Source organism: Suricata suricatta, chromosome 13 (assembly GCF_006229205.1).
Source record: "Suricata suricatta isolate VVHF042 chromosome 13, meerkat_22Aug2017_6uvM2_HiC, whole genome shotgun sequence".
NCBI classification, from domain to species: Eukaryota; Metazoa; Chordata; class Mammalia; order Carnivora; family Herpestidae; genus Suricata; species Suricata suricatta.
The window spans coordinates 32,904,732-32,931,963 of record NC_043712.1 but is presented as its reverse complement, the minus strand read 5'-3'; the positions used below and the strand labels follow the sequence as shown (position 1 = coordinate 32,931,963).

General features: G+C 40.2%; 1 protein-coding gene across 3 annotated transcripts in view; it reads left to right on the top strand.

Annotated features, from left to right (window-relative positions):
- NCBP1 (nuclear cap binding protein subunit 1) overlaps positions 1 to 26,656 on the top strand; it is a 37,543-nt gene extending 10,887 nt beyond the window's left edge. Inside the window, exons 5-23 of one of the 3 annotated variants that reach the window (XM_029920422.1) lie at positions 2,032 to 2,139; positions 2,467 to 2,588; positions 4,317 to 4,386; positions 4,868 to 5,083; positions 7,471 to 7,568; positions 8,298 to 8,361; positions 9,765 to 9,875; positions 10,618 to 10,682; positions 12,311 to 12,373; positions 12,612 to 12,686; positions 14,912 to 15,015; positions 16,881 to 17,003; positions 18,152 to 18,254; positions 19,052 to 19,145; positions 19,389 to 19,492; positions 21,540 to 21,654; positions 24,486 to 24,614; positions 25,181 to 25,294; positions 26,129 to 26,656. In XM_029920422.1, coding sequence (XP_029776282.1) covers positions 2,032 to 2,139; positions 2,467 to 2,588; positions 4,317 to 4,386; positions 4,868 to 5,083; positions 7,471 to 7,568; positions 8,298 to 8,361; positions 9,765 to 9,875; positions 10,618 to 10,682; positions 12,311 to 12,373; positions 12,612 to 12,686; positions 14,912 to 15,015; positions 16,881 to 17,003; positions 18,152 to 18,254; positions 19,052 to 19,145; positions 19,389 to 19,492; positions 21,540 to 21,654; positions 24,486 to 24,614; positions 25,181 to 25,294; positions 26,129 to 26,242 — 1,992 coding nt within the window. In that variant the 3' untranslated portion in view covers positions 26,243 to 26,656. Of the gene's footprint in view, positions 1 to 2,031; positions 2,140 to 2,466; positions 2,589 to 4,316; positions 4,387 to 4,867; positions 5,084 to 7,470; positions 7,569 to 8,297; positions 8,362 to 9,156; positions 9,287 to 9,764; positions 9,876 to 10,617; positions 10,683 to 12,310; positions 12,374 to 12,611; positions 12,687 to 14,911; positions 15,016 to 16,880; positions 17,004 to 18,151; positions 18,255 to 19,051; positions 19,146 to 19,388; positions 19,493 to 21,539; positions 21,655 to 24,485; positions 24,615 to 25,180; positions 25,295 to 26,128 lie in introns of those variants that run through there. The other 2 variants (XM_029920423.1, XM_029920424.1) reach the window with 2 other exon arrangements.
- Positions 26,657 to 27,232: the final 576 nt, after the last annotated feature.

Sequence of the window (27,232 nt, the reverse complement as noted above, 5' to 3'; positions counted from 1 at the left end):
TACCAAGTCTGGTGACTTCTTTTCCCTCTGAATCCTGGTTGACCTTCCCATGGCTCATACTGCTGTACGCTCCTCTCTCGTCTGGGTTTCTGCACCACCTCCTGCTGCCATCTGCTGTCTCTTCCTCTGTCTCCTACTGGGTTGTCTTCCTTTATGCCTTATATTTTGTGTTTCCTGAGATTCTGTCCTCACTTCACACACACCTCTTGAAGCATTCTCTTTTTTCTCTTACAGCTGTGTAAACCATCTTTATTTTGGTGACACCACCTTCTTCCTGACAAGTTGGTAATCTGTATGTCCTGCTTCAGCCTTTCTCCTAAGCTCTGGACTTGTGTTCCAAATACTTCCTGGATAGCCCTGCGGTATCTTGCCTGGAAGTCCCTAAATTAATGCATCATTCTGCTTTCAGCCCACACATAGTGTCTGCTGTCTACTGCACAATGCATCTAGGGACCTGAGCATTAGTTTGTCTTCCCTTTCGCCCTCATCCTATAAGCAGCCCCCAAGTCCTGTCACTTCTGCCTCCTAAATTTCTGTCTCATCTGTCCCTTTTCCTTTATCTGTAGGGGATTTGGCATAGTTCATGCCTTCCTCCTCATACCTCTTTTTTTTTTTTTTTTTTTAAGTCAGCTCTATGCCAATTGCAGGGCTTGAACTCATGACTCTTAAGATCCAGAGTGTCATGCCTTACCAACAGAGCCAGCCAGGCACCTCCTTCCTCCTCTTGTCTTAAAACCACCTCTTAACTGATCCTTTTGAAAATAGATTCTCTGCCTTTTTCACTGTCTTCTGCAGTGTCACCAGAGTGGTCTTTCTGTGATTCTTCCTGCTCATATTGGTGATGGATTACAAATCTCAGTTCCTTCCCATTCTCCACGGTGGAAGGTCTTAAAAGCCTGTGTGCAAGATGGTTCTTTGGATTAGGAAAAGTAAATATTTATCTTAAACAGAAATGGAATTAATAAGCTTTACTAATATGCAACACCTAGATTGACACTGGGCCAGTATATATTTTGTGTGTGTGTGTGTGTGTGTGTGTGTAATATTTATGTTTATGTTACATACAGTTATGTTGGAAACATGTGATCAAGTTCTTTTACTGAGTCTACACTACCAAAAAAGTTAGACAGCACTCAGACTGTGAGATTAGGTCCAGACTCCATAGCCTGCTCTTTTACGGTGGCCCCAATCTGTTTCTCTAGCCTTGCTGCCCATACACCTCCAGCTATATCACAGTTACTTACAGATCACTGAACACATCTTTCTTAACCCATCTGCCTCCAAGACTCTTGTTGCTCTCTGCTTGAGGCATACTTCAATCATCTGTGATGGCCAAGCCCAGATGTTACGTCCTATATGATGCTCTCCCCCCCCCTTTATTACTGTTCCTAGAGCACTTTCTGTTTACCTTCTAGTATAGGAGTTTTGGATTGAGATTATGCTCGTCCCACTAGACTGTGAGCTCCCACATGAGAGGGACTTCAAGAGTGCTTAGCAGTGGCACACAAAGGACACCCAACAGATAACCTTTTTAGAAATTTCTGTTTCTATATATAGCCCAGTGAAAATTTTTTCACAGAGAACAGAAAAGATTACAGGTTGAGGTAGCAATAATATTACAGTCTAGGTCTGTAGTATAATATGGAGTACAAACCTGTAAATGCACATTCCTGTGCTTCATACGGTTTTTGTCACAACTACCCAGCTCTACCGTTATAGCTTGAAAGCAGCCATACACAACATAGAAATGAAAGCGAGTGCTGTGGTCCAATACAAGTTTATTTGTGGACACTGAGATTTAATTTCGTATAAGTTGTATGACTCAGAAAATTATTCTTTTAGATTTTTTTCAAGCATTCAAGTAATGAAAAACTATTCTTAGTTCACAGGCTGTGCAAACAAAAAATGGACTGTAGGCTATATTTGACCTTGAGGTGTAGCTTTTCAGACCTGTGGTTTTAATCATCACAAGATTGCTTATTTTGTGGTTATACTATATTTAGATTTAATAGAAATTGTTTTCCCTAACAGGTCCGTTTTTTATCTGATCTTGTGAATTGTCATGTCATTGCTGCCCCATCCATGGTTGCTATGTTTGAAAATTTTGTAAGTGTAACCCAGGAAGAAGATGTACCTCAGGTAAGGAGAACTGAATCTTGTCCATATAATACTAGGAATTTTTCACTGGCAGCCTTTTAGTAATAAAAACTAAAAGATAACAGCAGATTATCACACATTCTTAATATCTAGAAGTTAAGTCAACTGCTGTAGGGATTGGTTCTCATGACATCTGTATATTAATTTAAATGACTCGGTCTAATAAAACTAATGTGAAAATGCACTGATTGAGCCAGGTCTTACCTAAGCCCTGTTAAATAACCTCCATAGGATTTATTCAAAAATGAATACAATAAGAATGAACGTTAACCACGTATTTTAAATTTGCCTTTTTAAAAATTTCTTCAGGTGCGGCGGGATTGGTATGTGTATGCATTTCTGTCATCTTTGCCCTGGGTTGGAAAGGAGTTGTACGAAAAGAAAGACGCAGAGATGGACCGCATCTTTGCCAACACTGAAAGCTATCTTAAGTAAGAACGCAGCTCGTAGTTCTTACTGATAGGATGTGTTATGTTGTATCTGTCCGTTTCATTTCTCAAAGGATAACCTGTAGAGTTTCCTACGCTTTCTCTCGTAATCTCATTCCCTTACTGTTACAATTTACTGAAACCTCAGAATAACCAAATTTATTTACTTACTTTGCTGGTGCAGAGGATTTGGTAACATAGCTTCTCTTAAGCTGCTTTTGTGTATGTTGGCAAAGGCATAAAATATCTTAGCATATTGGATCTCAAAAACCTAGTATGCATTAGAATCACCTGTGGTACTTAAATGTGTTCCAACCCTAACCTTCAAACCTGCTGAATCACAGTATTTGAGAGAGAGGTTTACAACATACAATGTATTTTTTTCATGTAAATTAATCCTATACCAAGTCCTTAAAACAGCGGCTCTTAATTTACACCCGGCCCACACTTCTTAAGAAATATGATACATTTCAGTTAAAAGTCTCATATCTTTAGGCGCCTGAGTGGCTCAGTCAGTTAAGTATCCAACTCTTAGTGTCGACTCAGGTCATGACCTCACAGTTTGTGAGTTCAGTCCTTGCATTGGGCTGGACTCTGGCAGCACGGAGCCTGCTTGGGGTTCCCTCCTTTGCTCCATCCCTTGCTCACTCGCTCTCTCCCCACCTCCCTCTGCCCTTGCCCTGCTCGCTCTGTCAAAGTAAACTTAAAAAAAAAAAAAAGCCTCATATCCTCGTATTCCCCACTTCTTCGAAGTGGGTGTAAAAACTTGGTTTGTCTTTTTAGGTGTAATGCCAGCAACAGGATTTTTTGTTCATAATCCAGGCTTTATTACCCAGCAGTGTGGTAATGGTTTTGTGTCCCCTCAAGTCTTTCAGAATAGTTTTAAGTTTCATTTTCTATCTATTAATAGGTAATTGACAGTTATTAAAAAAAACTAAACCTAAAGATAAAAATCTGTATTATCATTATATTAAGCTATTTTTAAATGATAAATTTTTTAGATATTTTTATATTTTTGAAAGTTGTACTGGCTTTTTTTTTTTTTGATGTTAATGTTTGCTGGGATACCTGGCTGGCTCAGTCGGCAGAGCCTGCTACTCTTAATCTTGAGGTTGTAAGTAAAAAAAAAAAAAAAAACAAAAAAACCTTAAAAAATGAAAGGATATGAATAATCCTAGCATTTGAGTGTATGTCCTTCCCTTTTATACAAATGGTAGACCAGTCTACACACTGTTTTCACTTGCTTTTTTTTATTCACTTTATATAACTTGGATTTGTCACATAAAAGTGTATCCCTCTGCATCCTTTTTAACAGCTGTATAGTATTCCACTCTTAATGTACCATTATTTCTCTGACCGGTGTCTCTTGGTAAACATTTACGTTATTTTCAGTCTTTTGCTATTGTAAATGTTTCAGTGAACATCCTTATATATGTCTTTGTGTACATGTACGAATATATTGGGGGGGTGAACTCTTAGAACTGGCATTGCTGGGTTTAAGTGCCTTAACAATTTTAATTTTGGTAGATTTAGTCAAATTGCCTTCCAAAGATTTCATACTCTTCCAGATCTCCTCTAAAGAGATTTTATCAATTAGACCCTCTGCCAGCAAGGTCTGAAACTTCACATGTGCCCACATTTTGACAATTTAATTACATTATCAGAATTTTTCATATCTGATAAGTAAAAATGTTGTTTCACTAAGTTGTACATTTTCATCTTTATCTTTAGAAGGCGCCAGAAGACTCATGTGCCCATGTTACAAGTGTGGACTGCTGAGAAACCGCATCCGCAGGAAGAGGTAAATTGACTTGCAGTCTCTGTGACGCGAGCACGGTCAGCTCTGGAGTAGATTCTTACCTCCATGACGTACTCCGATGCTTCCATTTGTATGCCTTAGCTGCTTTTCCACGGCTCCTGTCCGGGTCCAGCTCCTCATAGCCCTAGGCATATAGTGGATTCTTAATAAGTGTTAGAATCTAATCAAAGCGTTTCCTCTTTTGTGGGATTCCAGATATCATAGAGTTGAGATCTTTTTTCTTTAAATTTATTTAAATTAAATGATCTTTTTATTGAGAATGTAAGTGGTAATAGCAGATTTTATAAAGTAATTAAAAACAAAAATTTAGCACTGTTCTTTATACTATATTTAATTGCAGACTAACTTACTTTTGTATTCTATATTTTAGAAGGTACTGACTTTTGGTTTATTCTAGTCAACATGTTTTTTCCTATGAGCTTCAAATATATATATTAATTATTAAAAATTAATCTGTCTTTAGTATTTAGATTGCCTGTGGGCCCAGATTCAGAAATTGAAAAAGGATCGTTGGCAGGAGCGGCACATCCTAAGACCTTATCTTGCCTTTGACAGCATCCTGTGTGAAGCCCTGCAGCACAACCTGCCCCCTTTCACGCCGCCGCCTCACACGGAAGATTCGGTGTACCCGATGCCAAGGGTCATCTTCAGAATGTTCGATTACACGGATGACCCCGAGGTGCGTGACCACCCGACAGTTCCTGTCAGAGGGCCTGTGTTGCGTTGTACTTGTGGTTTAACCCCGTTGAATTCAGCCTGTGGTACATGTCAATCTCGCGTGGTTCATTATCTCAGAGGACCAACGGCAGTGAAGTTAGCAGCTTACCTTAGTGAACGGGATCTGCGCTTGTGCAAGAACTCAGCACACGTAAATAGAGCAAGAGCGCAGTGTGCGTGTGCCTGTGGGCTCACCCGCCAGACTGGTTGTGGTCCTGCCGCAGTCAGATCCCAGCTGTGTGATTGTGGGTGCGTCAGTTTCCTCTCTGCCTTAGTTTCCTAGTGGAGTAATAGTATGCTCTAATAAAGTTCTAATGAAGAGTAAATTACTAACACATAAAATGAATAGGACACATTGTGACACAAGTGCTCAGTAATATTAGCTATTATTCTTAATAAGGCTGTTTTTCAAGAAAAATCCCCAGTTTTTGAGATTATCCATCTCTCTCTAACCCTCACAACTTATCTTATTATTCATATTATGTAATTGTCTTTTAAATATATTATAAAATATTTTTAACTTAAAAACCTCCAAGATTAGTATAAGCTGACTATAGTTTTTAAATATACATATTCTTTATTATAAAGTCAAATTGTTAACAGCCATTATAACAACTAAGAAAATGTGTAATTTTGACATTGACCTTTGGTATAAAAATTTACATTTTAACTATGCTTTATTTTATATATTTGAATGACTGTCTTAACAGCCAAACAGCAAGCACGGTGATCGCTGGGTTGGTGCTGGCTAAAGTACCATACTGTTGCTTAGTACATCCTAGTCAACAGAGAGCAGGGTTTCTCAGCCTTGGCACAATTGACATTTGGGACTGGAGAATTCTTTCTGGTGTGGGGCTGTCCTGTGAACTGGAGGATGCTTAGCAGCACCCCTGGCCTCTACCAGCAGCATCTAGAGGATAAATATCAGGGGTGACAACCATAACAGTCCCCAGAAATTGCCACGTGACCTCTGAAGGCAAAATTGCCCCCATTTGAGAGCCACTGGCCTGAGTACCAGTATTACCAACTGAGGTCAAACTTTAGCTTTCTTTCTCCTATCCTCTCTATTCTGTCTTCCCATAAATTATTTCTGACCAGTGAAAATTTAGTATGTATATAATTGATGTCAGAGTAGAAAATCGTCAGATACTCAAGTTATATACACAAAATTATCAGCTTGCTACTCACTTTACTATATTTCGTAAATAATGAAATGCTTTTAGTCAGTATTATGTGATGGTCTAATAAGGTATATCTGATTGGAAATCTAACTTAAATTTAAAATGGCTAGAATCTTTGTGATTAGGCATTTGGTCATGCAAGGAGAACTACAAGAGGACCTCAGAATTTGTTTTTCTTTTCTTTTCTTTTTTTCTTTTGTAATGTTTTATTTGAGAGGGAGTATGTGCGCCAGTGGGGGAGAGAAGCAGGGGCGGGGGGTGGGGGGCAGGTGGAGAATCTTCAGCAGGCTCCATGCTCAGTGTGGAGCCTAATGCAGAGCTCGGTCCCATGACCCTGGATTCATGACCTGAGCCAAAATCAAGAGTGGAGTGCTCAACTGACTGAGCCACTCAGGTGCCCCCAAATTTGATTTTCCTTCATTGATTGTGCCTCTGTATTTGTACTTAATTTGTAAGTAAACTTACTTAATATTTATATTTAATTGGTATTGCCTCTCTAATGTATGTGCTCATTTTCCTTTGCCAGAAGAGTATAAACCTATAAAATATTTGTTCTCTTCAAAATGAAGAGGATTTTATTTTGTCCTGGCCTTTGAAAAAAATGTTTATCTGAAAAAATTAAAAATTAGGAATTAATAGAGATTAAAGTAAAAGTCATTAAGAGTCTACAATAGTAAATAATAAGTAAGTAAAAATGAACTCTTTGAACCTGTTTGCTATGCATATACTTTAAAAAATATCATGCAGGTAATGCTTCTTAACCATTTTTTTAAACAATGTAGTATGTCTATCTTTCTATGCATATATACCTTTAATGTCTTTACAGTATTTGAAATAGAATATTTCCTCTTTGTATTTATTATGGAAGTTAATCCACTCTCATGGTTAAAAAAATCAAGCTGTATAAAGCTAATAATACAGATTCTTGGCTTCATTGAGGTGGATGACGGTAGCCTGGTGTCAGGGGTGCTGGAAGAAACGCTGCAGCTGACGCTCGTGTTGTAGTGAACGTGACATTGAGATTTGCTGAAATACAGAGTTTTCACACTTCTGAACTTTTAAAATCCTCAGCACTGGATTTTAATAAGCTCTGGAATATTTGTTGAATAAATGAAAGTAAGTATCTTTTTTCGGCTTATACTATATATACATTTGGTTTTCTTCCCAGGGTCCTGTCATGCCGGGGAGTCATTCAGTTGAAAGATTTGTAATAGAAGAGAATCTTCACTGCATCATTAAGTCCCACTGGAAGGAAAGAAAGACTTGGTAAGATTGTTTTCATGGTAACTTTTAGAGTGGAGAAAAAGCTAATTTGATTGGGTAAGAGGAAAATGTGTATTAAGAGTGTAAGAAAATCCTCCTCTCTTCCTGATACTCTGTCCTGCTAAATAAAAAATAAAGCCAGTCTATAAAAATACTTCTTTGCTTTCTCAAAGCCCTTCACACTCTTAACAGTTGTTGTCTGGGTTCTTTAAGGTTCTATAGTGCTTTATAGAGAAGTGCACATTTACTTGGCTTTTTTGTGTGGATGTTTGCCGTACGCTCTGGACAAATTAGCTTGAATTAAAAACTGGTTTTGGTATGGATATTATGGGAATAAATGAATTTTGATAGTTTTCTAGGACTTAGATATCAGGCTTTGGGAAATTTTGGAATTAGTATTTCCTTAATCCTTGGAAAGTTTAGGCTTAGTTTCTAGGATGGAAAGGAATCTAGTATTTTGGGTGTGGTCTGCTCAAAACTTTTTCCGTAGATCTGAATATGATTACTTAGTATTATTGCTTATACTTTTGCTCTGAGTTTTGTATGCATTAAAGAGTTTTCTTGTGGTAAACAAAGGAATTTTGCTATATTTAAGTGAAGTACCGGAAACCTGGAGCATTTCAGAAAAGATGTCTTCCCCTTATATCCAAGCACTACTTTTGGAACTGCGTATTTGATTTCTTAGTACACCTGTGTATATTTATTATTAAACTTCAGTTACGTTGCTTGTAGCGCTGCGCAGCTGGTGAGCTATCCAGGGAAGAACAAGATCCCCTTGAACTACCACGTCGTTGAGGTAGGCGTTCCACAAGGAGCGTGTGTCTAAGCCTCAGAACCTTTCTGCTGATTTTAAAGTGTAATTTATTCCAGGCTTTTTTTTTTCTCTTCCCTGCAACTTGTCAGGTCCTGAAAATTAACACAGGAGTGAGGAAAATGCTGTTGGTTTAGCGTTCTGTTAGCCATGTTACTCAAGAGAAAAGAGGAGGTTGAGACCAGTTACCAAATGGAATTTTGAGTTGCCCATAAATTACTTACATAGTATGTCTTCATTCATGGATAGTTATCATGGATAATGTTCAGTTACCTCCTGTCAATACATTGTCCACTCATGAGATGTATAATTGGCTTGAATAGTTTAAAATATTGTTTTACTTCACGCAGATGACCTATCCTTCAGTGTTTATCTGGTCTCTTCTGTTGGCATAACCTCTAACTAGTATATTATTCCCCGTGTGACAATGTACAGATAAGTGTGGATCTTTGTTTATTTCTAGAAAATACAAGAACCAATTATTTTTGGAAGTAGGAAGAATAAATAATGCTTTCAACCCCCTATTAAGTCATACCGAAGGGCAAAAGTAGTAAAGTTGAACACCTTATAGAGATTTATCTTCTGAAAAACAGTGTTTTCACTTGACACGTGAGTCACACTGGCAATTACATTATTTTTTTATGTTAAAATAAGAAAGTGAGTATAGTTGTGATGTATTATTTAAGATTCACTTTTTATTCAGAGTGCCCATATGTGCTTTCTTTAAAATACTGCATTTGTCTTAGCTTTATAAAACTTGAGAGTATGTTTAGACTATAAACTTGACTCGTTGACATGTTCATTGAAATTTCAAATCTGAAAAATGTGCAAAAGTTCATCAGAATGAAGTACAGAGGTGTGGGAGATGAGAGTGAGAAGAAAGAATGCAGACCAGGCTGTAGAACTCTAGGTAGGTGGTCCACGAATTCTTCAGGGAGGGCAGAAACCAGTTTCTGAGTAACAGTCATGGCAAAGAAATCTTGGGTCACCAAAGAGATTCCTGGGCACCGATTGTACAATGTAGCAGACTGGAATGACTTGTCTGTCTTCTGTCCCTGTCCTCAGAGTCTGGTAAGGGCTTTTACTGCTTGTGGGCCTGAGACCCTGGTGGCTCCGTGAGTGCTGCCCAAATCAACTCCGATACTTCCAGAGCTGGAGTTTAATTAAATGGTTCTCTGGAAGTATCAAATAAGCATTAACTGTGCATATTCTTATTTGATTGAGACGCAATATTCAATTACAGATCTTTATGTTTTAAAGAACAGAATTTTAAAGAACGTGATTTTTCATTATGAAGGCCATGGAGTTAGAGTTTAGAATGTTGAGCTCTTTCTGATAGAAGCATAGATACCTGTGGAATTGAGTTCTGATTCGTGATTCTTTCGTAGGTGATCTTTGCAGAGCTGTTTCAGCTCCCGGCACCCCCTCACATTGATGTGATGTACACAACGCTGCTCATTGAGCTGTGCAAGCTTCAGCCTGGGTCACTGCCCCAAGTGGTATCCTTTTCATGGTTCAGAAACTTACTCTCTGGCCTGCCTTCAGAAGATTACTAAATATTTCTTACTGCGGGTTTAAATCATTTCATGAAAAGTTTGGCATTTCTTTAAAAGTTAAGCATACGTGTACCACTCAGTCCAGCCATTCCACTCTTAGGGATTTACCTAAGGAAAATGAAAGCACATTTCCCTGCAAAGACTTGGGCATTAGTATTCATTGAAACTTTATTTGTAGTAACCCAAAATGAGACAATCCAAATATCAATACATGAATGTATATACAAATTTGTTGTATCTACACAATGGAATACTACTCAGTCGTAAAAAGGAACAAACTTTTGGTGCCGGCAATAATTTGAATAAATTAGAAAATACTTACGCTGAGTAAGAGACGCCAAACAAAAATGTTTATGATTCCATTTACACAGAATTCTACAAAATGCAAAGTAATCCAGTGATAGCCGACCAGTATTTTCTTGCAGACATGGGGGAAGAGGGGAAGAGTGGGTTACAGAGGAGCGGGAGGGGAGTTTTGGAGATGAGGTGAGTACTCACTGTCCTTATTTCCTGGGTGTTTATAGGTCAGATTTATTGTACGTCATTGGTAACTCTGAATCAATTACCTTGAAAAGATGCTCAACATTATTAGTCATTATACAGATTTGTAAGAAATGTTACCTTTTTTTTATCACAACTTATTTTGGAGGATGGAGAATAGTTTTCCTTATCCTCAAATTCACAGCTTGCACAGGCAACGGAAATGTTATACATGCGTCTGGACACGATGAATACGACGTGTGTGGACAGGTATAGTGGTTGCCTTATTTCTAGACTGATTGTTAGCTTCTGCTCCCTGTACTTTATGAAAAAATTTGGTCAGCAAAACATTTGCGTTTTTAGGAATTTCTAAGTTGATTTTTCTTTCTTGTCTCCTCAGAATAATCCTTTGTATAATAATAAAACTCATACTTGTAACATTACACTTTCTAGTCCAACTTTCAGTACCAAATGATGACCATGCTGAGGGTTTTTAAATTTCATTTATTGTTTACTTGTTTAGTGCTTTGGTATAGTTCTACTTTTTCCTCTGTAATTGGGTATGTAAGCTTTTCAAATAGGCTTTATGCTAACTCGTGTACAGAAGCAGAATCTAATACTGTATATCACATATCAACGTAAATTATATGTGTATTTTTGTTTGTTAGTAGATAGTATCTGCTTCTAGAATAATTAGCTTCTACATAACTGCAGCTTGAAGACTGACTCAGCTTATACAAAGGTCATGCTGGATTTGTAGAGCTGTGGTAATTGCGTGCTCACTGTCTCCGTTCTGGGGAGGCGTGTGTACCACCTGTATCAGCTGGCACTTTCTTACCTCTGTTGGTTCCCCAAATGAGATCGGACAGATACTGAACGTTTCTCCAATTTCCACAATCTTTTTCATTTCTCTTTTCTGAAGGAATGAGTTTTTTTAAATATATATATATATTTTTTTTTTTTTTTGAGAGCGCACATGAGCGAAGGGCAGAGAGAGGGAGAGAGAGAGAATCCCACTAAGGCTGAAAAAAGAGAATGCAGAGCCCAAAGTGGGGCTGGGGCTCAAGAACCGTGAGATCGAGCCCTGAGCTGAAGTCAGATGCTTACCGTACCGCACCATCCCGCTGCCCCTCCGTGATCTCTCATGTCATTGTTCAGATTCCAGTTCTGAAAATCATCAATAAGGACTATTCTTTGTCAGACCTTTTATTTTGAGTAATTTCAGTGATTGAAATTACAGATCTGTGAGAACATGCTTTGAGCAAGTGTCTTATTTTTCTTCCAGTCTAAGTGGTAAAACTAGGAGTTGTGTTGAGAATCCCAGTTTTGCCATTTATTCAGTAAATACATGTTGGGCACTTACAAATTTCACAGCATTATACCAAAGTGATTTCTGTTTAGTTAGATTAGTTGTATTTTGAGGGGGAAAGGGATGATATATTTTGTGGTAAAAAAGGCATAGATAGAGACTGTACTTTGGCTCTTTCATTTATAAAATGTTTTATCTGCAATTGCTTTAATTTTGGGGGGGAAGCTCTGTTTCATTGTGAATGAAATGGGGAAATAACGCATTACTTGGAAGTTATCATGAGAATTCAGCCGTGTGTGTGTGTGTGTGTGTGTGTGTGTGTGTGTACACAAAACAGGCACTTGAATTGTATCTGTTACTTAATTAGAAAGAGTGAGATGTGGGACTTAGGTTTTGTAGAAGATGAATGGTAGGATTTACAGAGAAAAAGGTAAGTGGCAGGAGAAGATACACTTTCGTGGAGTATGTGCTTTTCACTTAACTTGACAAATAGGGTTTTATTAGTCTGAAGGATTATAGAAGTTCCTGTTACAAATTGCAGCCATTCATCCTTTTCTATCTCCCCAATGCCTCCCGCTTCTCTCTCTAGGTTTATTAATTGGTTTTCCCATCATCTGAGTAACTTCCAGTTCCGTTGGAGCTGGGAAGATTGGTAAGTGGTGGTATGTTTTATCTTTCCTTTCTCTGCAGTCTTCCTTAATAAAGCTTAATATCTGAAGCCATAACATAAAAGCAGTCTTCTTCACAGTCTGAAAAGTCTAGTTTATTTTTGGTATTTACATATATGTAAATGAAATTTTTTAGGTACAAGGAAACTTGTAGCTAAGTATACATTAGGTATAAGTGCAAATTATGTGTAAAAAGTTATAAAACTACCATTTTCTCTTTAGGTCAGATTGTCTTACTCAAGATCCTGAAAGTCCCAAACCAAAGTTTGTAAGAGAAGTTCTAGAAAAATGTATGAGGTAAGTTCTTTGTGTTTTCTCCTTAGCTTAGTTCTTCTAATTTCTTTGGGTTTTGTATTTTTTCTTCTTCTTTGCATGTGTGATGTATGTCCAGAATATCACTTTTTAAATCCAAGTACTGCCTCTCTTCCCTTGCAGTTTTTGGTCAAGATTTAGGCCCAAAAAAAATTAAGACTTGTCATCTGGATTCCATGTGAATTGGGCCAATAAGGTTTTTTTCTTTTTTTTTTTTGGTCAAATGTACTTGGAAATAATTTCACATTTCAGGAAAGTTGCCAAAATACTGCAAAGAGCTCTGTACCGTAGACTCCCTGGTTGTTAACACTTTACCACATTTGTTCTAACTTTTACGTCCTCTTTGCTGTTGCGCTCGCTCTCTCGCCCCCTCCCCCTCTCCCTCCTTCTCTCCCCCTCTCCCCCTCCCCCTCTCCCCCTCTCCCCTCCCCCTCCCCCTCTCCCTCTCCCTCCCTCCCTCTCTCTCCCTCCCCTGAACCCTCTGAAAACAAGCTACAGATGTGTTGTCCTGTCATCCTTTAACATTGCTTTGTATCTTCCCACAAAACAAAGCTCTAGTGCAGGAATCTGCCATCCAGGCCCAAGAGGCAGCTGAGATTTTGCCAGCGTCTGTTCTCCTCTGGTCACAGTCCCATCCAGGACCACACGGGAGCGCTTAGTTGTCATTCACTTCACATTGCTCACTTGAACAGTTCTTTCTTGTCTTTCATGCCCTTGTCCGTTGTAAAGAAGCTAGGCCTTTCTTTCTTGAGACGCCATCCCACCCCCACCCCCGCCCACACTCAGGACCTATGTGTTCTTCTCCAGGTGTCCCATCAGGAGGCACGTGAATCCCTCCCTGGGACATGTTAACCTTGACCACCTGGTCGTGTCTGTCTCCCAGGCTTCTCCACCTTAAATTCACCATTTTTCCTTTGTAACGGATTAACATTTTATGGGTGATAATCTGAGGTTATACTCATATCCTCTTCTTCATCAAACCTCTCCTGACGACTGGTAACTTTTGTCTGCCACCACTATGATGATTGCCAAGTAATGCTTCTCTTTTTCCAGGTTCCCCCCCATATTTATTAGTTGGCATTCTCCTGTAAAAAAGAGCTTTTCCTTTTTCACCCATTTATTTATTTCTGTGTTTATATGTCAGAGACTAATAGATTTCTGTTTCATTCAGTGAGTTACAGTCTATTACTGTCATTATTTGGGGATGCCCAAATTTTCTCTGATTTGTTCATTGGGGAGCCACTTGTGGCTCCTGCGTCCATCCTTTTTCCTCTCTTACTAGCCCCCTTCATTCATTAAACATTTCCTTATTTTGAGCATAAGTTCCAAGCTCATCCTGTGTTTCCTTGCCCCTCCACTGGAATCAGCTGTTTATTCAGAGAGCCCAGGGTTTTAATAATGGAGTATGGTATTTAGGAACCAAGATCTGGATGCCTGATGCACTAGTAGCTATTGGGATGTCCCTGAGTCTGGATGGACAAAGGTAGTACGTGTATTTATGTGCGCACGCACACACACACACACACACACACGTATAAACACCTTTTTATATCCACCAACATGTGTGTACTCCTCCAATTCCAACTCAGCACTTCATTTTTTTTCTAGTCCTCCCTTTTGTTATGATTTCTTTCTTTCTTTTTTTTTTTAAGTTTGTTTTTTTAGAGTGGGAGAGGGCCAGAGAGGGAGTCCCAAGCAGACTCCTCACTGTCAGCACAGAACCTGGTGCAGGGTTCGAATCCATGAACTGTGAGATCATGACCTGAGCCGAAATCAAGAGTCAGTTGCTTAACCGGCGGAGCCACCCAGGCGCCCCTGCCGTGATTCCTAAATACCTCTTCAGGCAGTAGGAAACTTGACTCCCATTAGCCTTGATACATATTTATTCGCTACAGTACAGCCAGTCCTCATTGTGGAGACTGGGCCCTCTGCCCCACCCTACCCCAGGACCACTCCACATCCTTGGCCACCAGGCTTGTGGACCCACTGGCCTACCCCTCATCACAAACCAGTAAGTTTTGAAGAAAGTCTGAGGCTTGGGATGCTGTCATAGACAAAAGCTCTAAGCACTTGTTTTCCCCTTTGGCTTCTTGGCTTCTGGTCATCTGAGTCCAGGGTGTTGGAGATGGGACCTGCCCGGTAAGTTGGATGTTACCATAAATCCTGGAACTAACGAACAGCCTTTTCTGAGGCTCTTATTTGTGTTCTAGGTTGTCTTACCACCAGCGTATATTAGATATTGTTCCTCCTACCTTCTCAGCTCTGTGCCCTGCAAACCCAACCTGCATTTACAAGTATGGAGATGAAAGTAGCAGTAAGTAATAAAAGAAACCCCATTGTTTTTGAAAAGTACCAATGCCAGTATTCTCTGGAGTCCATTATTTAAGGTGGGGAAAGTGAGCTTTTTCTTTTCTTGGGTTTATTTTTTGTCTGTTTGAAACGTGATCTATACTAGTCACTATTTTATTTGCCCTGTCATCATTTTGAAGATTCATGGTCTACTTAGTTATTTGTGGACGTTTTTCTTAATATTGCTTATAATGTTATATGACATTATTGTAAATATGCTGCTAAGCACTGCAGGTTGAATTTAAAGCCCAAACTTAATAAGTGTCATGGCGGTGGAGATGATTTGAGCTGGTTGCCCTGTGATACCAGTCTGGGTGTGGGAACATAGGTGCACATGGGGTACATTTCAACCAGCAAGAGGCCTGTAGAAGTAAGTTCTTAAATATGGTTTTCTTACCTTTCGGTCACCTCATGTCTGAGATTATGCTCTGAATCAGAGGGCCTGTAATTGATGCGCGGTGTCGTGCCCTGGCGGTCACTGGCAGAGTGAGGTGTGGGGCTGTTCCACGCGAGTCTTTGCAGATGGCGCTGCCCGCGGCTCCTCCGCGCGCACGTCCCCCCTCAGGTTGGGAAGCAGTTCTTTGCGTCTTGGAGCTGCTTCCCCTCCCCCCAACCCACCCCACCCCCCTCCCCCCGCCTTCTACTCTGCCCGGTTTCTCTGCTGCACCTCACACTACCCTGTTTTCCTTGAAATGAACTCAGTCCCAATGCTAAGTACATTTCCTATGTTATTATGTCACTTAATCCTTAAAACATCTCTGAGAATTAAGTGTGTTTGGAGACCAGTTTTGCAGTGGGAACATCTCTTCAGAGAGGTGAGGCCAGAGTGAGATTGCTTCCGAGGGGCAGAGCACTGACTCCCGCCCAGGCTTACTGAGCAGCCCTGCTCTTACCGCTGAGCGTCCCTGACGAGCCAGGCCTGAGGCGGTGGCCTGAGGCGGTGGCGCTCCTGGTGCCGAGTTTGGAGCTCTGCCTCAGTCTGGCTCAGAGAAGCAGAAGACACATTTTTTAATATCAAGAGCTCAAACTTGTGTTGAATGTGCACTTTTCCTTTTTTCTATCGAAACAAATGAACCTAACAGTTACACAGCCCTCCTAACTGTTGTTCCTACTTTATCTGTCACTTCTTCCCAGAGGGACCCCTGCTCCAAACAGGCCACTTTTTTATATTTTCTGTGCTCATGGTTCTTGGTTTTGCCTTTCTATGTTTAATTCCTGAACTCTCTCTAGAGTCTGGCAAGGCTCCTCTCCTGTATATACTACCCTAAAGGGGTAGTTTTGTGTTGCTCTGGCTACTTCTAATGTGACTGTCTTGGTTCCCATACACACTAAGTGACAGGGGATTCCCCCCACCCACCCCCACATTCACACACTTATTTTCTCTCCCACTTTTAAGGAAAAGCACACAGCACATGTGACCTATTGTGATTGACTTCATTCATTCCAAGTACTAAGTAACTCCTTTTTATCTATTAGTTGTTTGTCTACCTTACATTAAAAGATTTCCAGTGGAAATGTGGAGTCACAGCGTATGAGCGTCTGGCTTACGTAGATGCAAGTGTATGGGCTCAGCAGAAGAGAAATGCAAAAGAACCTATCACAAGTTGGCAGCCTTCGCCTGTTGAAACTCAGACTTAGTTGTGACTGTCTCAGGGAAAAGGAGGACGAGAGGGGACATTGACCAAAATGAAAGAAATGCATTGAATCTTGGCTTTTCAGCCTCCAAAGCCTAGGGATTCGGGGACATAAGACAGTTGTGTAAATTTCTCAGCTGTTTATTTATAGCAGTCTTAAAACTTGATCCTACCCTCTTCCCCCTTCTGTGCTTAGATTCTCTTCCTGGACATTCGGTTGCCCTCTGTTTAGCTGTTGCCTTTAAAAGTAAAGCAACCAACGACGAAATCTTCAGCATCCTAAAAGATGTACCGAATCCTAACCAGGACGATGACGACGGTAAGGGAGCAGTTCAGTGGAACTATCTATAGGTTAAAGCATAAATAGGAAGCATTGCTGGCAGTGTGAGTTCCTCCTAAGTCTCAATGGAGGCTTCTAAGCTAGTAGCCTGTTCAGTGTGTCGGTGGTTCCTAGAACCCAGCGACTTGCTTCCTAATATAAAAGAGACCCTCCTCCCTTGTGCCGTAGCTTACATGCAGTAGAAAAACTAAACACAAAGTCAGATACGCTGTTATCATTCATTTTTAAACATTTCCTATTTTAACTTTAGAGAGGTTCCTGAGTGCGAAGACGTGGTGAATTTTTCACCAGTTTAAGCTATTGTAATAATAATGTTTAACACACAGAGAATGTACCATGTAACTCCCACCAAAACCCCTAGGGGCTTTTCTGAGCAAGAGTGGGAAAATAGGCAACATAATAAGTTCACCTGAATCAGTAAATGAACAAGGTAAAAAAGAAAATAATGAGAGGGACTTATATTAAAAGATACCTAAACGGACAGTGACTAAAACATGTGATATTGGCACCAAAAGAGATGAATCAGTAAAACAGATGAAAAGTCTACTGGGACAAATGGGTAACACGTTGGGGGGAGATTTTTTTTTTGTTAGATCTGAAAGGACAGGTGCATAGTAATCAAAATAAAATATGAATGGTCCTTGGATTATTTATTACTAGGAGTTTGTTGAGATTTTTCTGAGAAATTTGTATAATAATAGAAAGTGTATTTAGATAGCATGTGTCAAAATGATGGTCCTAAGTTTAGACATTCTCAGCTATCTTAAGACTTAGACTTAAAAAGGTAAGGGTTTGCTGGATTTTTTGGTTAAGATGTTATCTTACCACCATACAGAGTGATGTGAACAAGGGCGTTCATGTGTTATTTGTAAAAGAAATGGATCCTATAAAAGAATTAGGGGAATAATCCCCAAAAACTAAGAATTAAAATTATGCTTAGTTTTATATTTTGAGTATTTAAAATCAGCAGTGGTCTTTTACTGTCTGTTGGTATTCAGACACATGAGACGAATGTCTGGCTTAATGTTTGATGTGAGTACGCCATCCATTTAGCATGCCCGGTGAGGGACCAAGGCATTGCTATACTCAACGTTTTTCGAGCAGTCTTACTGTGGAATATTTTTCAGATGAAGGATTCAGCTTTAACCCACTGAAAATAGAGGTCTTTGTACAGACTCTGCTCCACTTGGCAGCCAAATCATTCAGCCACTCCTTCAGTGCTCTTGCAAAGTAAGTGCAACAGGAACACACACTCTGTTTAAGGGTTTGGAACTTTGGGGAATACAGTGGTAAAGAAATTTTTAGGTAAAATTGTTGAACATGAAGATCTTAATAGTATTATATAATTTCATAGACATGTTCTGACTTGTAGTGGCTAAAACCCTGTTTGGCTCCTGTCACTCTATGTGTACATTTTTTCATATGGGCACTCAGAGAAACTAATGAATGAAAAACCTAGGTCCATAGGACAGTCATATATACAGTCAAGAAGCCCCCACCATATCTCAGCATCTTCCTAAAGGAAGATAGGTAGAAATAAGGGTCGACTACATTTTGGGGAGTCACCCAAAGGTTAGCATCTAAAGACAGAGCTTTCTAATTCATCAGACGATCCAAAAGCGGGAAGAGCATGTAGATACTCCTCTAGCTGAGCAGAGAAACCGGGCTCCGCACCCCACCTCAACTTCAAGTCTCTCTTATTTGCAGAGCTCCCACAGGAAGTGCTGGCAAGCCACTTCACCTATTTTGGGAGACCGTTCCTTACCCCTTACCTATTCTTAGATACACAGTAAACTGTAGTCCTAGGCTAATAGTGAATGGTATATCATAAACCTGTCAAGATTTTGTGACAAATTTCGCACAAACCGTGAATTCCTAATCATACCTTTTGTATCCTTAATGGTTAACATTGGGTTAGTTTGTGCTTGTGTTGCACTGTAAATTAAGTAACATTGAAAGGCTTTGAAAAACTTTAAATGCTTCATGAGAAAGTTTATCTGTGCTATTTTTCCCCCCACTGTGAAAAGGTTTCATGAAGTCTTCAAAACGCTAGCCGAGAGCGATGAAGGAAAGCTGCATGTCCTAAGAGTTATGTTTGAGGTCTGGAGGAACCACCCACAGGTACAAACTATTTAATTAGACAAAGTTTGTCTTCTTGCTCAATCTTCATTGGCGTTCTCCTTTTCTTAGAGTAAGTACCAGACCCAGAGTGCAGAATGAATCTTAAGAGCTAATGGTCAAATGGATCAGTTCCCTAACCACTGAAAATGAATTTCACAGACCTCCTATTTTACTTCTGTAGCAGTGGGATTGTTGTGGCTTACATATAAGTGATTTATCCTGATAATTCTTTTCTCGCTGTAGATGATTGCTGTGCTAGTAGATAAGATGATCCGAACACAAATTGTTGACTGTGCCGCAGTGGCAAATTGGATCTTCTCTTCAGAACTGTCTAGAGACTTTACTAGGTAAACATGGATTATTTTACAAAGTTTATATTCTCTAAGAATCATTTTATAGTCAGTCTCCTACATGAGCTCCAAATTGATTACAACATTGTTAATATACCTGTGGACTTGGACGTGGCAGAGATCCTGGACAATGTAAATCCACACAGCCAGGCAGTTTGCAGTGTCTCTTACGGACCCACATGTAAATTGAGTCAGGACTCAGCCAGTGAACTAGAAATGCTGATAAAGGATCCAGACTATTAGGAGAGATCAGGCTGTGTGCCAGGATGTGAGCTAGACCATGGGATGCAGGGAAGAGTTCCAGCCCACCTGGGGACTTGCATCCACACCAGGAACTGGGAGAAACTGGAGTCACCGGAGATTAAGTACACGGCCAGAGGGGCTGAGGAAAGTCTGGTGGGTCCCTGAGTGCCTATGAGGCACAGCGATATCTCACCTCAGTCAGAAAAAAGCTAGATTTAATGCAGATTTATTCTAGACCCATTTCATCTACAGGAAAGAGACTTGTCATTAAGCTTCATTCTTACTCATGAAGTTGAGTCCATAGGCTTCCTGATCAGGACTGGAATAGTAGGAGTTGACACAACAGGAAATAAAGGAATATTATTTACCAGGATCTAAAATACCATCACAACACTCATCCTCTTCATTGTATCTGTTATTGGAGTGGACACAGGTCTGAAACGAACTGAATCCTTAGGGTGGAAGGGTATGATCTAAAGTTACCGCATCAGCCAGACTGGCATTCACAAATGGAAGCAAGAGACATTCTCAGATCTGTAAACTCTTCAGAAAATTGACCACCCAGATATTTGTTAACCATTATCCTGAGCGATTTACATTTGCATCTCATTTAATCCTCACCCTACAGTATGGAGGGGCTTACATTATCCATATGTACAAAACAGGAAAATGTCACAGAGTGCCTAAGTGTCTTGTCCACAGTCACCCAGCTAAGTGCAGAGTCAGGATTCAGACACAGGCATTCTTGAACCTATAAAAGGTTCAGAAGCACCATCTGTTCTAGAACCCCAAGCTCAAGTATTTCTGACTCTGCAAAGCCTTTCTGGACCACCCCTTCCAGAATTGAAGTACTTTGCTCTTGTACCTTGTCTGCTAACGTAGGACTTTGTGTTTTATGAATAAGCTGTTTTATTATCCTCCACTGAAACTGTCATCATCCAGGGCAAAATTTATAGAGGCTATATCTTAGCATTATGAAGAATTATAGACAGATGTAGTTAAGAAGCTACTTCAAAAAATAAACCCTTTATGCAACAAACATTTCAGAGCACTTGCAAGGTAAACCTACTTGAGCAATTTGCTGAGAAAGTGGCTGACATATTTATTTCATTCTCTAAAAAGCCCAGCAGTTGCTAGCTGGGATGAACTAGTAAGTTTCTTAAATGTTCCAGAATTGGCTGAATGTATGCTAATTAAGTAATATAAAGCACGTGAAATGAGCCCTCAGATTAGGCTTCGGTTTTGAGAAAATTCCAGTACCTGATGTTTAAAAGAGAGAAAATAGATTTTTGTTCCTAATGTACATGTTTTTTCCTGGTTTGCCATTTCATTTCAGTGAGCATGTACACATACCTACTAGCGAGTCTAGTAGGCGATGGAAATAAAAGTTACAAGGACCCACTGCTGCCTGCAGGAAGCTCATGAAGTCTAATGGGCTAGAGATAGGTGTTTGCACAGTTTATAATACAAAAAAAAAAAAAACGGGGCACCTGAGTGGCTCGGTTGTCGAGTGTCTGACTCTTGATTTTAGGTCGGGTCACAATCTCGTGGTTAGGAGATTGAGCCCTGTGTCAGGCTCTGCCAGGCTGTGTGCTGGGCATGGAGCCTGCTTGGGATTCTCCCTCTGCCCCTCCCCCACTCTCCATATCGCTCTCTTAAAAACAATGTTACTGAAGAAATATGACTAACTGCCTAAAGAGTGGAATCACCTTCAAAATGAGTAGGTTATAAAAGCTGAGAAGTCTTACTTTCTAGGAGCACACTTTACCATACAGTAACTAAGGTCTTTGTTACTTTTAAGATTGTTTGTTTGGGAAATCTTGCACTCTACAATTCGTAAGATGAACAAACATGTTCTGAAAATCCAGAAAGAGCTGGAAGAAGCGAAAGAAAAACTCGCAAGGCAACACAAACGGGTAAGTTTTATGTTGTTCGTAAATGGTCCAAGAAAATATACCAAAAACTCTTGAAAAATCTTCAGAGTTCATTACCTTGATGGAAACATTTTTGAGGCCAAATTATGCAGAACCAATGCGGTAGTGGGAGGGAGAAGGAGGACCTGGCGTGGGGGTGTGGCCATCTGCTCCTGCACTGCGTGGTGAGCCTAGAAGGAAGCACAAACCCTGCTCTTCTGGAGTTAGCCATCTCTGGGTCTGCTTCATGTCTGCCCTTCCAGAAAGGGAAAGGCAGAGAAGGAAGGAGGGCACGTGTGTTTCCTGGACACTTTTGGTGCCAGAGGAGAGAGGGAGAAGCCGCTCTGTGCACCACTTCCCCGGTCCTGGGGGGAGGGACGGGCCTTCCCAGGTTTACAGAATACTTCTCATGCTGAGAAGCACAGCATTTCAGCCATTTTGGGAGGAAGCCGTGAACTGGCTGCATTCTGTGATTTTGCATAACAGCACTAGTATTCTTTAGGACAGGATTTTCCAGTGTTGTTGCCTGCTTACCAGAGAGGGTGTGGATAAGCTTAATGACTTCTATGAAGCTGTAGCAGGTTAAAGTGCTAGTCTTCATGTAGACCTACATATATACAGGTCTGGTATATAAACACATTCTCACAAACTACTGCAAGGTAAATGGTGTCATCCCCATTGTATACATGGCTCAGAGGTGACATGATTAGTAAGTGACAGAGCCTTGTCAAACTCCAAGGATTTTCCCGTATGCCATACTGATCCCTATAGGTGTGGTGTCCAGGTAACTGTTAGCCACATGTAACTTAATTAAAATTAAATACAGTTTAAAACTCAGTTCTTCAGTCACACTAACCCCATTTCAGGTGCTCAGTGTGGCTGCTGTGATGGGCAGCAGAGGTTTATGGAACATGTCCCTCATCGCAGAAAGGTCTACCAGGCAATAAACAGTACTCTAGAACTGAGCCTTGGTGTGGTGTTAGGAAAAAACTAACATGTGCCCGGTTGCCTAGAACATAAGGCAGACCCCATAATAGAAGCTGTGTTACAGAGAACAGCAGATTCCTGTAAAAAGAGGGGGTTCTGGTCATTCTGCTTTAAGGGTGGAAGAGGCCATCATAGATGAGGCCTTCCTGCGGCGGCGGGGGCGCCATCAGAAAGGAAATGGTCTGGTCATACCTACCTTCTTGCTAAAAGGACCATGAGGACAGTGGTATGTAATATACCTCGAGTCACTTTCTGGCTTAACTACTTACTAGCTGTGTGACACTGGGAAAGTCATTTAACCACGAAGTGAGGGTGGGGGGACACCTAAGTGAATGCTCTATTCCAGGGGAGCTGGAAGGGAGTTGTTTAAGCTTAAATGAGGTTGAGCCCATCATTGCCAGCAGAGTCTTGAACAGTCTGCTTTGAATTGTTAGAAGTAGTGGGAGCCACTTCTGAATTACTGCCAGGCTGAGCACGTTCTTGAGCTGCGCACAGGCCCGCCCGGCTTTTCTGTATGGCCCATTAGACGAAAAGCTGCCTCTCCGTTGTCCCTGCTGGTCACAGAGCCTTGTACTAATGGCTGGAAAGCACTATCAGGTCTTTCACTAGTCATCTACTGTTGAATAAGCAATATCAGAGTTCAAAGAAGTATTATCTATCCTCATTTTTTGCAGGTTCTTTTTTTTGCAAACTCAGGAAGATTTTTTGCAGCCTCAAAATCCGTGCTCCTTGTGGTTTCCCCGTCATTCAGACACAGGCAGAGCAGTGAAAAATTTGAGTTGCCCAGTGGGCTTGTTTCCAGATAAAGTCAGACAAGGCAGTACTCTGCCTTTTTGTTTCAGTTCTTATACTATGAGAAGTATCCTTTTTGTAATGTATTTGGTGCCATGTCTGGGCTTTTGTTGGTGACTTTATGTTTTAAAATGGCCCTAAAGTATAAGGCTGAAATGCTGCCTAGTGTTCGTAAGCGCAAGAAGGCTGTGACAGGTCTGATGGTAAAAATACATAGGTTGGGTGAGCTGCTTTTGGGCATGAGCGACAGTGCTCTTGGCCATGAGTTTAGTGTTTGTAATCAACAATTTCATAATCCAGAAAAAGAAATTCACCAATCTGTACGTGAGGCTGCTTCCTCCAGGACTGAAGCAATCTCTGTAAGCGCTATGGAAAAGCAGCTCAATTTGTGGATTCATAAGACAACACTAGATTTTAAAAAACGTAGTAGACAGCATTCTTGTGAGGCTGAAAACCAAAGAAATTTAGTCACGGCACTCAGAGTCAAAGAAGATGTTAAGTCTTTCTCAGGCAATGTTTGGATATAAAGAAACATTATATATAAATACTTGTAAAGCATATAATATTAAATAAGCTTTCCTTAAAGAGAAACACACAAAAGGTTATGTGCTGAGGAGTTGACAAAAATAAGCCAAAGGCTTCTCCAAGAACCTCACCCTGTATTTGCCTAAGCAGTGGTTCGGTACTAATTCAGGATTCACAGCAAATGTATCCACATAACTATGGTAAATAACAAGAATCTACTGTTCATTTTCCATGGAGCGCAAGGCTGTTTTCATTTTGAACGGAGGAAAAACTGACACACACTTCCTCCCTGAATACCACCTTGTAAAAGGTACAACTCACTTCTGCTTTATAGCAGACACTCTTAACTGCTGTTACCAAGACAGGCGCCCTGGCCTCGGTAAGTGCCCACAGGACATTTGGGTGGTGGAGTACTTTTGTTATAGAAAACAAGTCTTCCTGAAACAGGAACCTCCTTCCTCTTTCTTGATGGGACCTAACATACGGGAATCCTAAGTGGCATTTTCCTGTTGTTCTTGCGCATCCTGTAGCGAAGTGACGATGACGACAGAAGCAGTGACCGGAAAGATGGGGCTCTGGAGGAACAAATAGAAAGACTGCAGGAAAGAGTGGAGTCTGCTCAGAGTGAACAGAAGAATCTCTTCCTCGTTATATTTCAGGTATCTTGGTCTGGGACACTGACAGGTCAATATGCAATACGTTTTTTAGGTTTGAAAAATGTTATCTTTAATCGTAATATATGCTCATTTATAAAAGTTTAAATTACAAAATCAAAGTTCATTACTTGAAGGTAACCATGTGGACCTCCACAGTCTGTCATTTACATACCATTTGTATGTGACCATTTCTCCAGGCCTTAAAAAAATTTTTGAGGATACTTTTGTGAAATACCTGGTTATATTTCTAGTTCACCATTTAGGTTATTTTCCTTCCTGGTGAACATTGCTTGGATATGTCCTTAGAAACGTGGAGAAAAATTACATGCATAAGTGATCTAGATATTAAAGATGTTCACGTACTAAAAAGGGATATACTAACATCATCACTTGTCTGCCTATTTCTAGACAATATTGACCTAACAATAGTTAGTTAGCAAAACACCCCACAAAAACCTAGTGGAACAAGCAATGCCTTTTGAAGTCTCTTGGTCAAAAATGTGATTGTTTCTAAGTATAAGCATTCTCCCTCTAACACTGCTTTCACTGTATACCTACCCCCTTTCCAGCGTTTTATCATGATCTTGACCGAGCACTTAGTACGATGTGAAACTGATGGGACCAGCGTCTTAACACCATGGTATAAGAACTGTATAGAGAGGCTCCAGCAGATCTTCTTACAGGTTTGTGAGAAAGCCTGATTATTAGATAGTAAACATCACCGTTCTCCGCCACAGGGACTTGCCATTTAAAAAAATGGGTCAGCTCTGTCGACAAGTTTTGTAGGACCTGTTAGGCCCTTGTAATGTCCACCCGGCTCCTATTGCTCCTCAGAATATTCAGAGTTAAATTGGTTCCATATGTAATTCAGACTCCTAATTGCCATGCTCTAGTCCAGTAGGGATCTCGGTGTATACGAGTCTTACAGGCACACATGGAAGAGATGATTTCATGACACTTTTTCTTCCCACACAGCCTCAAGTCCCTGATTTTCAGTGAGACAGAGGAGTTATTTAAGATCTACATTCAGGTTTCTCATTTTGTGGAATACTTAGAGAATTAGCCAATGGCCTGTTAAAATTTTTTTCTTTTACAAAAATATTTTGCAATACAATTTCTTTTGCTTTTATTGGTTAGAACATTTAAATACTTGTTTCAGCAACCATGGTTCTGATCCTCTCCTGGGCGGTTACTCTTGCTGGGCCCGTCCCGTCTTCCATCCTAATTCGCACAGCTCCAGCAGAACCTGGTCTGTAGTGCCAGGCACTCCTGCCAACGCCTGGATTACACTTAATGTAAAAAATTCAGTTCTGACCAGTTTCTGAGTTATCGAACATTCCATTTTCTTAATGTTAGGGCTTTTCAGGAGCCCATTCTTCCTATCAAGCATAACCACTTTTTTCCCCACCCCCTTCCCATCTTTCCACAACGTGGGCAGGCTGCTGAGGGCAACGTTCTGCAAGATTGCTTATGCGGTCTTTTTCCTGATCTAAACACCCCATTTTTTATGTCCACAGCATCACCAAATAATCCAGCAGTACATGGTGACCCTGGAGAACCTGCTCTTCACCGCTGAATTAGACCCTCATATCCTGGCTGTGTTCCAGCAGTTCTGTGCCCTACAGGCCTAAGGGTCATTTTATTCCCCTGTCAAGTTTTTAAAAAAATATCTCAAAATAATTGGTCTTATTTTTGATGGTTTGAATGCTTGCTTTCTTGTAGCACCCTTTCACTTGTTAAAGGGAGGGGAGGAGGACCGTGAGGAATATAGCATTGATTACCTGTTACTGGCCCTACAAGGCAAAACTCCCTACTGACAATGTGACGATGACCATAGGATGTATTATATCTGTGACAGATACAACTTTTCTGGTATTTTTTCTCCTTAAGGCACAAAAGATAAGCGATTTGAGGTATGTGAACACTAGAGGTCCAGCTTACAAAGTAGAATATAGAACTGGTGGGTCTATTATCAAGTAGCATAGCTTTTCACAGCTCATGGATAACCTAACAGGGCTGAAATAAAACTAAAAATGTTTTTTAAACTTTGGTATTTCATGATTTATCATCTCAATCTACTTTAAAATTGGTAGTTTCTTACTAAAGGTTTGCTTCCCTCATTTGGAATTCTCTCCAAATCTTAAGTAGTACTTTAAAATATTACACTAACAATAATAAATGTTGTTATTTCGCCAAATTTGTTTGACTATAAGTCACCTGAGAGTCTTTAAAAGTTATTTTCTAAATTAAACCACGACTCCCCAGGGCAAGTTGGGGGGATCGTGGGCAGAGCAGGTGATTGCCAGGGTACAGACAGATTTGGGAACTATTACCTTAGAGTCATCCGGTCATTTCCTCTCTCCTCTGAGACAGATTTGTCCAAGGTCCAATTGTGAAGTACATGCTAAAGTGGAAATAGAATTAGCTAGTTTGGATTGGCTAAAACTGTACTATTCGTTTGGACTTTGTTTCTATAGAACTTAGCCTAAGGAATTACTAATTTTTGAGCCAGTTTCTTACATGGTATTAAAGCTTAACTGAGTATACATAAAATATGCAAATATAAGGGATTATCTGACATCGAAAATTCTAGCATTTTAATAAGACTTCATTAAACCCGA